We start from the raw sequence: 17,975 nt of genomic DNA on the forward strand, positions 1-17,975 counted from the left end.
TCCTGTACCACTGCTTGAAGAAGGTGTCTTCCAGAAACTGGCAGTAGGACTGGGAGTTGAGCTTGACTCCATCCTCAACCCGAAAAGGCCCCACAAGCTCATCTTTGATGATACCAGCCCAAACCAGTACTCCACCTCCACCTTGCTGGCGTCTGAGTTGGACTGGAGCTCTCTGCCCTTTACCAATCCAGCCACAGGCCCATCAAGACTCACTCTCATTTCATCAGTCCATAAAACCTTTGAAAAATCAGTCTTGAGATATTTCTTGGCCCAGTCTTGACGTTTCAGCTCATGTGTCTTGTTCAGTGGTGGTCGTCTTTCAGCCTTTCTTACCTTGGCCATGTCTCTGAGTATTGCACACCTTGTGCTTTTGGGCACTGCAGTGATGTTGCAGCTCTGAAATATGGCCAAACTGGTGGCAAGTGGCATCTTGGCAGCTGCACGCTTGACTTTTCTCAGTTAATGGGCTGTTATTTTGCGCCTTGGTTTTTCCACACGCTTCTTGCGACCCTGTTGACTATTTTGAATTAAATGCTTGATTGTTCGATGATCACGCTTCAGAAGCTTTGCAATTTTAAGAGTGCTGCATCCCTCTGCATGATATCTCACTATTTTTTACTTTTCTGAGCCTGTCAAGTCCTTCTTTTGACCCATTTTGCCCAAGGAAAGGAAGTTGCCTAATAATTATGCACACCTGATATAGGGTGTTGATGTCATTAGACCACACCCCTTCTCATTACAGAGATGCACATCACCTAATATGCTTAATTGGTAGTAGGCTTTCGAGCCTATACAGCTTGGAGTAAGACAACATGCATAAAGAGGATGATGTGGTCAAAATACTCATTTGCCTAAGAATTCTGCACTCCCTGTACTAGAATTGTTGTGGCGGGTCCATTGGAGGAAATAAAAAAATGTGGAACCTGTACCCTACAATGTATCTTAACCCTCTTTTTCTTTTCTAAATATGCTAGGTATACTTTTATTGGGTCCAATATGATGTCTCATGTAACCTTCGTTTCCAGTAATGAAGGAAGGATGTTATCAAAATGTTTATATTTTAATTTGTGTATTTAAAAAAAAAAAAAAATGATTTGCAAAAGAAGAAACTCTATGGAGGATAGGCTGATCCATCTCTTTTTCTGCCACAAGTGCAAGAATCCACAGCACAATTCTATATAGGTAGTCATCTCTCCACCTGATGCAGTTTATTTTGGTGTAGATATACATCAGCAAATGTTTGGATTATCTACCTATTCACTAATATTAGGGGGCCACTTAAGTCCTTCAATACAGTTTGAACTGTCCAATTAGACTACATTTGTTACTGACCGCAGTTGCTACATTGCTATGTAAATTAACTTTGTTTTCTTTCTTCTAGGACTGGGAACTGCACATCAAAGGCAGGATGCACATTCAAAATGTAATGAGTTACTCTGAGAGGTGAGTGTGAACTTCCTCCAGGTTGTGTTTGGGGTGTAAGCACAAAACTTATAACATTTTCTGCTTTGCTTCCAGTGTTGGAATAATCTGCGTGCCCAATTCCAGCGGCGACTCTCTGAATTCTGACTTTCACGCCCGGAACAATGAAGGTGAGCAATACTCTTGCCTGGAAGTAAATAATATAATGAACCATGTCACTAGTTTTACATTTGGCTCAGAGACCAAAGTGCCCTTGAGTGTTGGACATGAGTGCTAGCAAATCATGGGGTCACACATACCAGTGCTAATAATCCTTATCAAACATTTTACTCTTCAAGTCCAACTCTCCAGAGTAATTCAACATGAAGTATTTCCAATACCAGTCTTGTTAACATAGATTGTGAGGCTGCCTGAAACTATAGCTTGGATATGACCTGGATCTGTTGGAAGTTTTTAAAACGACTCACCTTCTTGCCTGTATATACCCTCCTGAACTTTTGCTATATACATTTCCTTTTATATAACTTTATTACTCCAATTTTCTGGCATGTTTTTTATTTTTATTGACCTGGAATACAATAGTGACACATATTGAAGGACAACGGAATACATATCAAACTCTGCTGGAGGATAAACCCAGGGGTACATTGTCACCTGTAGGTGCAGAACTTGATATAGTAGATATAGTAGTTAGATCATTCTACTGGTTCATAACTTACATATTATTTATATATTTTCATTGCCCATAGCAACCAATCAACATAAAAAAATTACAATTTAAAAGCTGATTGGCTGCTCTCCAATTGAAACAGTGGGGTTGATTTACTAAAGACAAATAGACTGTGCGCTTTGCAATGTGCAGTTGCACTCTGCAAGAGCAGTTTCTCCATAGCTTAGTAAATGGGCAAAAGATCTGCTGAATTCCATCATCCAATCATGTGCAAACAAAAATGCTGTTTCTCTATTGTTCATTGACAGACGCAGCTTTAGATCTTCTTGACCACTGGGTTATGCTGCCCTCTGTAGGAGAAGGACACTAGGCAGAAAAAAACTTTACCACACCTATGGGGCAGTCCCTGCAGACATAACCCCACACACTCTGCTATAGCCCTCAGTTTGTTTCTGCCTATTTTAGGAGTAGGACTTAGTTCTCTGCTGGGACTTCGGTCTTAGCTGTTTATTTTTGGGAATCTTTTTTTTGTGTTTAATTTCTTTTAGTTAGAGTTCCTGGATAACTACAAGCAACAGCCGGCTGGGTTTCGGACTGGATATTCTAGAACCTTAAGGTCTCCCAGCCTGGCCAGTGAGCAGGTTATAGTCCAGCACTAGGCCTCGCCACACCAGACCCCCGATGGACGGGGACGAGCCCACGAGTGGACCTTCTCGCTGGAACGCAAATGACCTGGGATGCACTGAGTCGCAGCGTACCCCCTGGCTGTCAGGACCCCCACCCCGTGTGGGAGGTAGTCTGTTCAGAGTGGCGCCCACCTGACACTGTGGTATGGAGTGTGTCCCCCCCAATTCTCTGGCAGTCTCTGGGTGGACGTGGGCCCGCTCCATGGAATAGTTGAACCCTCGGGTATCCCTCGGTTCCCCTGGCCTCTCCGGCATACCAGGCCCCCCTTAGCTGTCCCCCCCAGTAGCAGGTTCCTACCTCATGGGGAGCAGATATATTACGGCCGCTGTTGCGGTTCTGTGGGGGGGCATCTGTCCTGGTGGGGTCTCGTTCTTGGAACCCTCCAATGCCTCTTGTATGATGATTCCCCTGGGGGTCCTGGAGACAGCATGGTGCACCGTGGGGGGCCGCCATTTCGCTGTAGACTTTTTGCTCTGCATTAATATACTCATTACAATGCATGGGCCGCCATGTTTTGATAGTTCCCCATAGGAATGCATGGGACGGCCATTTTCCTGAAGTCCACGATCGCTGGACAGCAAGGGGAGACACTAAAGGCTCTAAGCATGACCCAAGTGCTTTTTAAATTCCTGTGCCAGATCGTTTCTATCTTCTGCACAGAACGTTCCTGAATCCTCCAGACCGGTGTTAAGCTGGGACTTGTAGTATCGCTGGTGCAGCGGTGCAGATCGCGTTTTTGCGACTTTTTAAAGTGACACTGCATTTTTTATATTCAGTGCTAATGGAGTGCCAGGACAAAATTTCACCTACAGACCCCCTCAGTGCGGTTGCGGAACCCTCTAGGTCGCAGCCCCTGTCTGCTTTTACAGCAGTTTTGGAAAGCCTGCTGTCAAAAGTGGATTTCATTTTAAAAAGTGCTGCTAGCCATAAGCGCCCTTTGCCTTAACCTCCCTCTGTGCTATCCTCAGATTCTGAGGCAGATATGGCCGCTGTGGACGCACCCCACCTTGGTGGATCTGTGTCATCGCATTCTGATGGTGAGAAGGACCAAGTGTCTTTTGGCACCCGCAAATCCCAGAAGTTGGACAAGGTGTTTCCCTGTCCAGGACTTTTTGACAACATTGTCAGTGAACAGTGGGGGTGCATCAAAAAAATGTTAGTGGTGACCAAGCTTTTCAAACAGCATTACCCCTTCGGGGATGCAGTTTCCACTAGGTGGACTGTACCACCCAAGGTGGATCATCCGGTTTTGCAGAATAAACAAGTCTATGGTAGTTCCGGTGGAAGATTCCCCGGCTTTTACAGACCCCGTGGATAGACGGATTGAGTCTCTGTCCCGCCATTTGCATATGTTAGCGGGCTCAATACTAAAACCAGTGTTTGTGATCACATTGGTGTCACAGACCATTACAGAATGGGTGAAGTAGCTAAAAGGTGACTTGGAAACGGAGCAGCTCTCTCCGGGTCTGATTGAGCTAACGGACCAGATGGTTCAAGCCCTGCTGTATATATGAGATGCGTCACTAGATGTGGCTTCCCTGGTGGCCAGAGTCTGTGGTGGGGATTGCTATTAGACGCATGGTGTGGTTAAAGAGCTGGTCTGCGGACCAGGCCTCCAAAAATGCTCTTTCTGACCTTCCCTTTACGGGGGAAATGTTGTTTGGATCCTCCCTGGATGAGCTGATAAAAGGCCTTACGGGTGGGAAGAGTACTCTTATTCCCCTATCATCAAAGAGCAAGGCATACTAGACGGGGGGCCCTCTTTCACTGCTCATAGGTGACCCTTTTGTACATCCGGGTCGCAGGAGAAAGAGCAAAGCCATTCCATTCTTCTGGGGGTTCCAAGAAGACATGGTCGGGTAAGCCAAAAACAGGCCACTCTAGATCTGCCTACAAATCCTCGTCTGCATGAAGGTACGCCCTCACCCGTTTCTGGGGTGGAGGGACGTCTTTGATTCTTTCCAGAACTATGGACTTCCTTGATTCAGGACAAGTGGGTCTTTGAACTGATCCATTCGGGTTACAAGATCGAATTCCAGTCTCGACGGTCAGACAGGTTCTTCCTGTCAAATCTACGCCTATCTCCAGACTGGTTAAGGGACCTACAAGAGACAGTACAATATCTACTGTCGCAAGGGGTGATTGACTGTTCCCTATCGGGAACGCTTTCAGGGTTTTTATTCAAACCGGTTTACTGTGCCCAGAAAAGAAGGCAAAGTACGTCCAATTCTGGACCTCAAAGCTCTGAACCGCTTTGTGTGGGTACAGAAGTTTTGAATGGAATCCATTCGAACGGTAGTGGCGTCTCTACACCAAGGAGACTTTTTGGCCTCTATAGATATCAAGGACGCGTATCTACACATCCCTAACTACACTGGACACCAGCGTTTTCTTCCCTTTGCTGTAGGAGAGGTGCATTATCAATTTTTAGTGTTACCCTTTGGTCTCGCCTCCGCCCCCAGGGTCTTTACCAAGGTGCTGGCATTACTGTGCCAATGGGGGATTTTGGTACTGGGATACCTGGACAATCTCCTATTGAGAGCGGACTCTGATTCAGCCCTGTTGGGCGACCTGATGATCACTGTACGGACTCTGCAAGAGTTTGGTTGGAACATCAATTTAAAAAAATGTGCTCTGATACCTTCTTTAAGACTGGATTATCTGGGCCTGACTCTGGATTCTGCTTTGGTGAGGGTCTTTCTTCCTCCAGACAAGCTGCACAAGTTGCAGGGGGCGATCCCTTTCACTGTTGGCAAACAATCTGTCCTCTCTACAGACTGCATGCGGGCCTTGGTTCTAAATGTGTCAACCTTCGAAGCGGTTCCGTTTGCTCAGTTCCACACGAGACCCTTACAAAGGGAGATTTTCGTCAAATGGAACAAAGATCCAAAGTCCTTGGACGTTTTTATTCAGTTGAGTCACAACACAAAGACTGCTCTAATATGGTGGCTTCATTTGTTAGCACTACACCAGGGCAAGGCCTTGCTTCTGTTGTATTGAACGGTGGTAATCACAGACGCGAGCCTGTCAGGCTGGGGAGGAGTGCTGGGGAAGTTCTGCACCCAGGGGTCCTGGACAGTAGAAGAGTCCAAACTTCCGATAAATATTTTGGAGCTCAGAGTGATAAAACCTTGCCTGGGCCACTGGACAACTTGTCTGCAAGACTGTCTGGTCCGGATTCAATCGGACAATGCCACAGCCGTGGCTTACATCAATCATCAAGGGGGCACCATGAGTGTCTTGGTGGCCTGGGAGGTGGCCGAGATCCTGGAATGGGGGCGGAAAGGTTTGTTCCAGCCCTCTCTGCTGTGCACATACCAGGTGTGGAGAACTGGCAGGCGGATTACCTGAGTCATCAGGGGGGGTGGTCTCTACACCCGGAGGTGTTTCATCTCCTGTGTGTCCGGTGGGGGACACCCGACATTGACTGGTTTGCTTCCCGATTCAACAAGAAGGTTCAGAGGTTCGTAGCCAGGTCTCGGGACCTTCTGGCCGACGCCACAGACGCACTGGTGGCTCTTTGGAGTCAGTATCGGCTGATTTATGCATTCCCTCTGCTAAAACGTCTGCCAAGGCTTTTTCACAGGATAGAAGTGAAAGGGATTCTGGTCATTCTGGTGGCCCCAGACTGGCCTTGCCGGTCTTGGTATGCAGACCTGATAAGGTTGGTCTTCGATGCTCCCTGGAGACTTCCTCTCAGGGAAGATCTGCTCTCTCAAGGACCGATCTTCCATCCTGCTTTACAGTCGCTGGCTTTAACGGCGTGGCTGTTGAAAGCCAGGTATTGAAGAATAGAGTTGTTTCTGATTCAGTGATGCCTACACTACTGAAGGCCAGGAAGTCTACTTCCAGGAAGATCTATCATTGTACGTGGAAATCGTACATTTCATGGTGTGAATCACTGAAGGTGCACCCTCGCTTGTTCTCGGTGGCTAAGGTTTTGACCTTTCTTCAAAAAGGTGTTGAACAGCGGTTGGCTTTGGGCACTATCAAAGGCCAAGTGTCGGCTCTGGCTGTGTTTTTCCAATGCCCTTTAGCTACGCATGCCCTGATTCACACTTTTATTCAGGGGGTTCGCCATATGGCTCCCCAGAGGCGATCCCCGCTACCTCCGTCGGATCTGAATTTGGTATTATCTGCTCTTCAAAAACCCCCTTTTGAGAACATTAGGGAGATTCCTCTGCTTACCCTGTCTCAGAAGGTTGCCTTTTTGGTGGCTATTACTTCTGACCGCAGAGTATCTGAATTGGCAGCGTTGTCCTGCCGCTCACCTTATCTGTTGGTCCACAGAGATAAAGTGCTACTCTGACCTAATCAGTCGTTTCTTCCTAAGGGGGTTTCTGATTTTCATTTGAATGAAGACATTGTGCTACCTTGACTTTGTCCTAAGCCCAAGCATTCCAAGGAAATTGCATTGCATTCTTTGGATGTGGTGCGGGCAATTAGAGCTTACCTGGCGGCTACTGAGTCGTTCAGAAACTCAGATGCTCTATTTGGCCTTACCAAAGGATCTCGTAATGGATTGGCTGTGTATGCTGCGACCGTATTCAGACAGACGGTAGTTCAGGCTTATTCGCTGAAGGGTCAGGTTCCTCCTTTCCCTGTGAAGGCACATTCTACATCAGGCGTCAATGATGCAAGTTTGCAAGGCGGCAAACTGGTTGTCAGTGCACACGTTCACAAAATTCTACAAAGCAGATGTGTTGGCATTTTTGGATGCCTCTTTTGGCCGCAAGGTTTTGCAGGCTACTGTCTAAAAGAGAATTTTTTTTTTTTCTCTTTGAGTGTGTATGTTTATTCTGGGTGAGCTCCAGTTGTTCCTGGTTGAGCTCCATGTTACCTGGTTGACTAAGTTTAGCCTTGGGGAATTAAGTTCTTTTTTACGTTGTTTATCCCATCCCTCATGCAAATACTGCTTTGGAACGTCCCAATGGTCAAGAAGATATGGAGCTGCGTCTTTCAATGAACGATAGAGAAAACTGGATTTTTGACTTACCGTAAAATCCTTTTCTCTGAAGTTCATTGACAGACGGAGCTGCATCTGAGTCTCTTCAGACAAAAGGATTTTAAAGTAAGTAAAAAATCCAGCTTTTATTCTCTTAATTGTTCTTGCACATACGTAATTGGATATTCTGTTCAAAGTGAAGCTTTACTAAGCTCTGGACCAACTGCACTTGCAGAGTGCAACTGCACTTTGCAAAGTGCACAGTCTGTTTGCCTTTAGTAAATCAACCCAAATGTTTCTCTCAGACACTTTTTATTAACCATCCCCCATTGTCTTTAAACTAACTATATTATTTTCGTGCAGCTTAGTACAATGTATTGTTCCCTGAAAGTAGATGTGTTGAATGTGAGGATAACCGTATTGTTGTTGAGAACAGCATTAGTAGTCATAATGCAGCAAATTCATACCTCTAAAAGACATTACATTTTTTTTTTTAAGATCGAACAATGCAAGGAAAATAGTTTTGTATAGCTTGAATTTTTGGTTTGATTTTACATCACTTTTTTTCTTTTAATTTAACCTCTTGAGAACCACCCACCCGCATTGTACTGTGAATGGACGGCTCCTACAGGCAAAACAACAAACCTGTATGTCGCTGGCCTCTTCCGAGTACAGGGTGCGCAGGGAGAGGGAACAAATATGTTTTTAGTAAAAAGCAGCACATAATACACACATTAACACTTATTAGGCACACACTTAACCCCTTGATTACCCCCAAATGTTAACCCCTTCCCAGCCAGTGTCATTAGTACAGTGACAGAATTTAGTATTGTCACTGATCACTGTATTAGTCTCACTGGTGATGTCAGTGTCAGTTCCCATCCAGTGTTAGTGTCAGATTGTCTGCCTTACTATCACAGTCCCAATATAAGTCACTGATCACAGCCATTACAACTATATAAAAAAAAATAATAATTCCAGTATATATACCATAGTATGTAGACGCTATAACTTTCACACAAACCATCAATGTACACTTATTGGAATTTTTTCTTCCAAAGACTTGTAGCAGAATACATTTTGGCCTAAAATATATTTATTTAGTGGATGTGTTTTAAAGCAGAAAGTAAATTGAAAATGTTTTTTTTTTTTTTTTTTTTTTTTTTTTATATTTTCATATTTTTTTTCATTTATATAATACAAATAAAAAGCCCAGTGGTAATCAAATACCACCAAAAGAAAGCTCTATTTTTTTGGGGGAAAATGACATAAATTTCAATTGTGTACAGCGTTGCATGACCGAGCAAACAGCGTTGGATGACCGAGCAAACAGCGTTGCATGACTGAGCAATTACCAGTTAAAATAGCACAGTGCTAGGTAGCAAAAAATGGCCTGGTATGAAGGGGGTAAAACATCCTGGGGCTCAAGTGGTTAAGTTGGATTTCCTTAGATAGGTTAGAAGATGTAGGTGGACGGTCAACTTTCAATGTATTTATGGTGTTAAAGCACACTTTAAAAGAAAAGTAAGAGTATTTAAAGTGTATTTTTGTGTTACTAATGCATGATATACCAACAGCTTTCATTTAATGATATACCAACAGCTTTCATTTAATGATATACCAACAGCTTTCATTTAATGATGTGCTTGCCATCCATTCATTCCCCTGTTGCTCTATTCAGCGGCCAAAAGAGAAAACTCAGCCCTCCGAAAACTCAAGGCTGCAACTTACGCAGGGTTGAGGAATCTCTACCCATATTCATGTGACAGGTTGGGTAACTGTGCACCAAATTACTAAAAAGTATTTTTCTTTACCCCTGTGTTTGAACAGAGGTAAGGGGAAGCGTGAGGTAAGGTGAATATGTGGTGCAGGTTGGATGTAATTAAAGTTTACATTTTGCTCTTTACTGTATGGGCAAAGCAGAGGTTTACTTTAAAGTACATTTTTTAAAGTGAACCTGATGTAAATTAAAATATGACATTGCTGAAAATGGTGCCTGGGGCAACTGTGGAATAATTAAGGCTCTACGACTCTTCAAATTAAAATAATTTGCTGAAACACTACACACAATAACATAATTATTTTACTTTTGCCCAATATAGTATACATCTATAAACATTATTTTTGATTTACAACTTTTTTTTATGACGGGTCCATTTGTTTCTTGTACCATGAAAATCTCTTTGATTCGTCCCCAGGTTTTACAGTGGATATCGATCAGGTATATGTCACTCCAGCAACAGCTATTCCATTTATCCAGTCTGCAGTCACCTTCCCTGGACCACCCATGGGTGCCAAGGTAATTAGTCTATTATATTCTCCAGATGGTTGTTGCCTGTTCTCAGTCTTCCTGTGTGACCACCACATATGTTTGGGAAAGCCAGGATTATCACCAATGGTTGTTCTTCATGCAGTGCTGGAAAAATATGGGTTTGTTATACTCTGGATAACAGATGTTCCTCCACATTGGCCACTCCAGCTGTTCCCGGACAGGCTGCTCCATACCTTCCACAGATACAGTGTTACCATCATGTGGAGGAACTGCAGAACACAACCATCAGAGTGATTTAATAAAATACAGGAATTTTGTAATACAATAAACACCAGCTGCAAATACTCAGAAAAAGCTGGTAATGAATGTAAGAAGTAAATACTTCAGAAGAGAATCTGTGATTTGCTGTGCATTCGTTGAATTTGAGACTTTTTGACCCATTGGAACATTAACACACGTGTATTGACTAATGCTTGCAGTGAGAATTTTAGTATAGATTCACAGGCAAGAGCGTTAAAAAAAGTCTAGTCTTCCAAATCGGACCCAGGAACGTTTAATAAATCTCTGAATACTGATGGCACATAAAGAGTGATAGAGGTGTAAATCTTGATAATTAAAAAAAAAAAAAAAAATCTTGGTCTAGCCGAATGTCCGTCTTTTTGCTAGGTAGAAGCCTGGGAAGAAGGGGAGAATAGCACAGGCAAGTGCCAGCTAAAGTGTGGCAGGTGGAGAGGACAATCATTGACTTCTAACCTGTCCAACTGATTGGTCCTCCTCAAAGCCATTTTGTGGATACATAAATTAATTGGATGACTTTTGTTGATTCGTTTTTTTTTTTTTTGTTTTTTTTTTGGATGTTGCTTGACTGATGCATTAGATCTCTCCCATCTTTCTAAACTTTCTTAGTAGACTCAGTCTAACTTTGCTGGAGGGGGAAGAAGTGCTGTTAGTTATATATCTGGGCAAAATGTAAAAACATGTTCAGTATAGCTCTGCGCTACATTCACATTTCCCCGTGTTTCTTAAAAATAAAAAATACCTATTGCTATTGCAAACAGGAGCTCCTAACTTTCTCTCTGAGCTAGCAAAACAGTGCCTCTGCTCCACTGAAATCCAAAGGAGTATTGCCAAGCCTGCTCACTTCTCCCCTGGTGGACTACAGAACACCCTTATATCTCATATACAAACATAAAGTGGTTCTAAAGGCTGAAGGTTTTCTATCTTCATGTATTCTATGCATGAAGGTAAAAAACCTTTAGGGTGCAGACCCCCCCCCCCCAAAAAAAAAAATTTACCTGAGCCCCACCTCGTTCCAGTGATGTGCACAAGAGCATTGGCTCTCCCAGATCTCTCGCTCAACATTGACAGAGATACTGCTGTCAATCTCAGACAGTAAAAGAGGAAGTGATGGGCAGGGCTGAGCCCCGCTCTCTGTGTCTTATGGACACGCAGTTTGCTTTGGGGGTACTTGGCGGGGGGAGGGGCTGAGCACCAGCAGGGAACCAGAGAAGAGGAGGATTGGGGCTGCTCTGTGCAAAATCATTCCACAGAACAGGTAACACATAAATATAACAAGTTTGTTTTTTTTGTTGGAAAAGCATGAGCCTTTAGGCTCGGTTCACACTGGAGTGACTTGACAAGTCACACTCCATTCAGTGCAATGGAACCATTCTAATCAAAGCAACTCAAGTCACACCGACTTAGGCTGGCCATACACTATACAATTTTCTTGTTCAACTTTCCTTTAGATTTACCAAAACCATGTAATATAGGGTCAAACCTAAACACTTTCAATTTGTATGCAGTCCGGCAGGCCCTTGCGCTACATAGTTTAAGGTAAATCTAAAGGAAATGGAATAAGAAAATTGTATAGTGTATGGCCAGCCTTAGTAAAAGGCTCCTGCACTACTTGCGGGCGACTTCAGAGTGGCTTCCATTGACTTCTATTAAAGAAGTCGTTTGCAAGCTGTGTGGGGTGGCTTCAAAGCCAGGCGACTTTGAAGCCGCCCCAATGTGAACCGAAATTTACAAATGCTTTAACAATATTTACAAAAGCTTTTTAGATACAATTCCTAAAACACATTTCATGTTCACATTTACTTTTTTCTAGAATGTGATATCAAAAGAGACTACTTCTTTATGGCCTCCCCTGAGTCCCTTCTTGGTTACTCATGTACATAAACAGTATGTGAGTTTAACCCTGCTTATATCAGTTGTACTTTTAAATTTGACCTTTTATGCATGCTTTTCCCAGGGGCATACAAAGTAATTCAACAGTAGCGCAGTCTTGACTCAAAAATCTGAGAGGGCATGTGACTAATCTGGGACAGCTCGCCGACAAATATAACTGATTGGCTTTGCTTCATGGACGTCCTGCTACAAAAAGAATTTAAATGAGGAGCCTACAGAAGCACAGTCTATGGGGCATATTTAGAAAGTAGTGAATCTGACATTCACCAAAACTATACTGCAGGGGAATTTTCCAGGTCCAATTATTTTAAATAACAATGACTGATCACCGGTAAATGTTTGGTGAAAGTTACATTTACTGCTTTATAAATAGACCCCTACATGAAAAACTTGGATGTTAACTGTTCCAGCCAAGACAGTGGCGAAGCTTCTGCTCTCCTCTAAGCCCGGTGTTAAGACCATTTGAAGTTCACTCCGGGGGAGGTTCTGAATGTTTGCACAGATGTCAGGATACCTGTCAGCACTAATGAGGGCAAGAGGTGACTGGGATATCCCTGGATATCTTGTAGTATTTGTAATATATCAAACCATAATCATAGTGTTTGTGATGAAGGCCACAACAATCACCAAAACAGCAATTGCAATTAGATGTCTGAGCAAAAAGAGTTAAGGACTTTTTGTGCCTGTATCAGAGCTCATTATTACCCAACATATATTTAATGGGTGCCTGAGAATTTCCTGTAATATACATAAAACATTTATATATATAGGCCAGCAGCTAATTACTTTTGACACATACTGAGATTTCTGGGCATCAGGTAAAACATATGAGAAGACATCAAGGATTTCTTACACTATAGAAGCACCTGATAGGAACATAAAACCTTTTTTGTTTAAAATGTATGTTTAAATACATTTTTTATATATATACAGGGCTTTTTTTCAGCGGGAATGTGGGGGAACGCAGTTCCGGCACCTCCAGGGGGTGCTGGAAGGTCTACTGATGCTGGCTGCTGGGGGATCTATTGTTGCTGGACGGGGATCTATTTTTGCATGGTGATCTATTCCTGCTGGTGGAGGATCTTTTGATACTGAGGGTTAATTTTTGCTGGAAGGGATAAACTGTTTAGGGAGGGGTCTACTGTTGCTGGCTGCTAGAGAGTCTATTGATGCTGGCTGTTGGGAGATATTTTTCTGCTGCTGGGGGGGGGGGGGGGGTCTATTGCTGCTGCCTGTGGAGGATCTATTTTATTGCTTTTCTTGTTATCATAACCAAATTCCATACATTCCAATACAAAATTATACTTGACTCTATATTCTCTAAAAGGGGCTGTACTGGAAGCTGGTTAGGGGGTGGAACCAAGGGTCAGTGCTCGGAGGTGGGTAGGGGTGGAACCAAGGGTTAGTGCTCGGAGGTGGGTAGGGGGCGGAGACACAAAGTAACTTAGGAGGAGTTCCTGCACCTATTCTCTGAGAAAAAAAGCCCTGTATATATATATATATATATATATACACACACAGTGCACCCTTCAAATTTTTGTAAATATTTTATTATATCTTTTCATGTGACAACCCTGAAGAAATTACACTTTGCTACAATGTATAGTAGTGAGTGTACAGCTTGTATAACAATGTAAAATTGCTGTCCCCTCAAAATAACTCAACACACAGCCATTAATGTCTAAACAGCTGGCAACAAAAGTGAATACACCCCTAAGTATAAATGTCCAAATTGGGTCCAATTAGCCATTCTCCCTCCCCAGGGTCATGTGACTTGTAAGTGTAATGGGCCATACACACTATAAGATTTTCTGAAGACTTTTTCCTTTAGACTTACCAAAACCATATAATATGAGGGCAAACCTAAACACTTTCAATTTATTTCCAATCTGGCAGGCCCTTGCACTACATAGAAAAGGTAAATCTGAAGGAAATCTAACCACAAAAGTTGGATAGTGTGTATCCAGCCTTACAAGGTCTCAGGTGTAAATGGGGAGCAGGTGTGGTAAATTTGGTGTTATCGCTCTCACTCTCTCATACTGGTCACTGGAAGTTCAACATGGCACCTCATGGCTAAGAACTCTCTGAGGATCTGAAAAAAAGAATTGTTGCTCTACATAAAGATGGCCTACGCTATAATAAGATTGCCTGAAGACTCTGAAACTGAGCTGCAGCACAGTGGCCAAGACCTTACAGCGGTTTAACAGGACAGGTTCCACTCAGAACAGGCCTCGTCATGATCAACCAAAGAAGTTGAGTGCATGTGCTTAGCATCATATCCAGAGGTTGTCTTTGGGAAATAGACGTATGAGTGCTACCACCATTGCAGCAGAGGTTGAAGCGGTGGGGGGGTCAGCCTGTCAGTGCTCAGACCATATACCGCACACTGCATCAAATTGGTCTGCATGGCTGTCGTCCCAGAAGGAAGCCTCTTCTAAAGATGATGCACAAGAAAGCCCGCAAACAGTTTGCTGAAGACAAGAAGACTAAGGGCATGGATTACTGGAACCATGTCCTATGGTCTGATGAGACCAAGATAAACTTATTTGGTTCAGATGGTGTCAAGCATGGTGGTAGAAGTGTCATGGTCTGGGGTTGCATGAGTGCTGCCGGCACTGAGGAGCTACAGTTCATTGAGGAAACCATGAATGCCAACATGAACTGTGATATACTGAAGCAGAGCATGATCCCCTACCTTTGGAGACTGGGCCCCAGGGCAGTATTCTAACATGATAACGACCCCAAACACACCTCCAAGATGACCACTGCCTTTCTAAAGTAGCTGAGGGTAAAGGTGATGGACTGGCCAAGCATGTCTCCAGACCTAAGCCCTATTGAGCATCTGTGGGGCATCCTCAAACAGAAGGTTGAGGAGCGCAAGATCTCCAACATCCACCAGCTCTGTGACGTCGTCACGGAGGAGTGGAAGAGGACTCCAGTGGCAACCTGTGAAGCTCTGGTAAACTCCATGCCCAAGACGGTTAATGCAGTGCTGGAAAATAATGGTGGCCCCACAAAATATTGACACTTTGGGCCCAATTTGGACATTTCCACTTGGGGGGTGTACTCACTTTTGTTGCCAGCGGTTTATATATTAATGGCTGTGTGTTTAGCTATTTTGAGGGGACAGCAAATTTACACTGTTATACAAGCTGTACACTCACTACATTGTGGCAAAGTGTCATTTCTTCAGTGTTGTCACATTAAAAGATATAATAAAACATTTTAAAAAATGTAAGGGGTGTACTCACAAGTGATCGACTGATTATCGGCAAAGCCAATATATTGAGGGTCGATATGCACTTATATATCGGAATAAGCCTTTTGATTTACCGATATTGCCGTTATTTCGGGAAAGTGCTTGTACCGGGTGATGCCTGCAGCTAGAGGCATCACCTCGGTACCGGTGTCCATAGCCGACGGTCTGCTGTCTTGTAATGACAACCGATGCGGATGAGAACCCGCTCGGCTGTCATTCCAAGGAGCGGGAGGGGACGCCCCCCTCCCACCGCCATTACGCGGCTCGCTTGGGTCTCCTGTCCCACCGGGAGACCCAGGCATTATACCTTCACCGCCGCCTTCTGACCGGGTCTCCATCTGCACCGCCACGGTCTGACCGAGACTCCATTTCTTTGAATTCGGCACCCCTGAGTACCTGGAAGTGATGTCGCCGAGTACCCGGAAGTGATGTCATGACATCACAATACTTCCGGGTACTGGCGGCGCCGAATTAAAAAAACTTACAGCATTCAAAAAAGCCAAACTTGGCGTTTTGAATGCTTTTAAGTGCAGAGGAGGGGTTTGGGGTCTTTTAGACCCCCAGATCCATCCACCACAGTACCGACACCGATATCCGATGACCAAAATATCGGTATCGGTGGGAAAAAAACGATATTGGTCGATCAATAGTACTCACTATATGGACTGGGTAATGTGTTAGGAGCAAAAGGATGCCACATTGTTTGATGGAAATAGAAATTATCAATCTACAGCAGGATGACTTCAAAGTGAAAAAATTATGCAGCAGGCTAGTCAATTTTGCTGAAATTTCATTGCAGCAACTCAAAATGGTACTCAGTAGTTTGTATGGCCCCCTATGTGCTTGTATGCATGCCTGACAATGTTGGGGCATGCTCCTAAGGAGACAACGGATGGTGTCCTGGGGTATTTCCTCCCAGATCTGGACCAGGGCATCACTGAGCTCCTGAACAGACTGAGGTGCAACCTGGCGGCGTCGGATGGACCGAAACATAATGTCCCAGAGGTGTTCTATTGGATTTAGATCAGGCGAGCTCTGAGGTCATTTAGTGGTATCAATTCCTTCATCCTCAAGGAACTGGTTGCATACTCTTGCCACATAAGGTCAGGCATTGTCATGCACCAGGAGGAACCCAGGACCCACTGCACCAGCGTAGGGTCTTATAGTGGGTCCAAGGATTTCCTCCCGATACCTAATGGCAGTCAGTTGTCATTGCCATTGTCTAGCCTTTAGAGGTCTGTGTGTCCCTCCATGGATATGCCTACCTAGACCATCACCAGGCCCGGAATGGCCATAGGGAAGACCGGGCATATTCCTGGTGGGCCACGGCTCTCACTGATCAGTCACAAAGATAAGATTGTCAGACATGCAGTGAATGTAAGCCAGTAAAGCCACACTGATCCTCCTTGCTTCTCTGCCCTGTTGATTTTTTGTCCTTCTCTTATCTGTTCTGTCTATAAATCTCTACAACACTTGTCCTGCAGTCTCTGGTCTCAGCTCAGCATTCCACACACTGATCTTACACCCTTTCCATCCCAGTTTGCTTTTAGCTCTTCTGTCCTGTCCCCACACAGCCTAGAATATTCAAATTTTCTCTGCACCCCATCACTTTGCTCTTTCTCTAGCACATACCACCCCACCCTACTCATTGATTCACTATTTTCTTATCCCTAATAGTGGGTTCACATAGGTGACATGATGACATTGATTTTGGTAATTGTCTGACTCTGATGTTAGTTAAACAGGCTGTAAAGCCACAAGACTTCCTGTTTCACTTAGTGAAGATGCCAGTGCCTGCACCCAAAGCCGATTGACGAATTGGCTAGGGGTGCTGAGATCGCAGGTGACCTTATATTAAAATTATATTAAAAGTCAGCAGCTACAGTCATGGGCGTCCGCAGAACTTTTTTCAGGGGGGGGGCATCATTTTAAGGTCACCCATGCTCTGCCCCTTTTCAACAATGTCATGAAGGGGAGGGGCTTAGTCATTACACTTATTTTGAGTATTTATTTTTAAAGAGCAAACAGCAGCATTTATTTTTAAAACATTTGTTAACCTAAAAAAAAAAAAAAAACAATCCTGTTCCCTTAAAGCATGTTATACCTGGCTGATCCGGCCTGGTTATGTCCTCCTCTCTGTAAACTGCCACGGCTGCTGAGCCCTGAAACCGTGGTCAGTTTACGTGCCTCCGTCATCCGCAGCCTCCTGTCCTCCTCTGTCTTCTCTCCCCCCTCTCTCCCTGCCTGTCTGCTCATGCTCCCTCCTCCCCTCCTGCTGCTGTAGTTTCATGTAAAGTTTTATATCCTGTGTACAATCTGTTTAATATTCCTGTGTGCCCTTGTGTCTATGTTTTATAAAAATTAACCATTCTTTACAAGTTTTCAGAGCGCAACTCATCGCTCACGTGACCCGCAGCTTCTCTCCTCCTCTCCCCCTCCTCCCCTCCCGACTGACATCAGTGAGGAATCCTTGGCCCTGCCCGCTGCAAGCAACTGTCAGACGGGGTGAGGAGAGAGCTGACGGGTCATG

The 17,975-nt window shown here is 44.1% G+C and overlaps 1 protein-coding gene across 3 annotated transcripts in view; it reads left to right on the plus strand.

Moving 5' to 3' along the window:
• The window catches only part of RBM20 (RNA binding motif protein 20), a 407,155-nt gene that overhangs the window by 294,672 nt on the left and 94,508 nt on the right, over positions 1–17,975 (plus strand). For all 3 annotated transcript variants that reach the window (XM_082269244.1, XM_082269245.1, XM_082269246.1), the window contains exons 3-5: positions 1,382–1,443; positions 1,519–1,592; positions 9,923–10,023. In XM_082269244.1, coding sequence (XP_082125370.1) covers positions 1,382–1,443; positions 1,519–1,592; positions 9,923–10,023 — 237 coding nt within the window. The remainder of the gene's footprint in view (positions 1–1,381; positions 1,444–1,518; positions 1,593–9,922; positions 10,024–17,975) is intronic.

Source organism: Pelophylax lessonae, assembly GCF_965119305.1.
Source record: "Pelophylax lessonae genome assembly, chromosome: 9".
Lineage (NCBI taxonomy): Eukaryota > Metazoa > Chordata > Amphibia > Anura > Ranidae > Pelophylax > Pelophylax lessonae.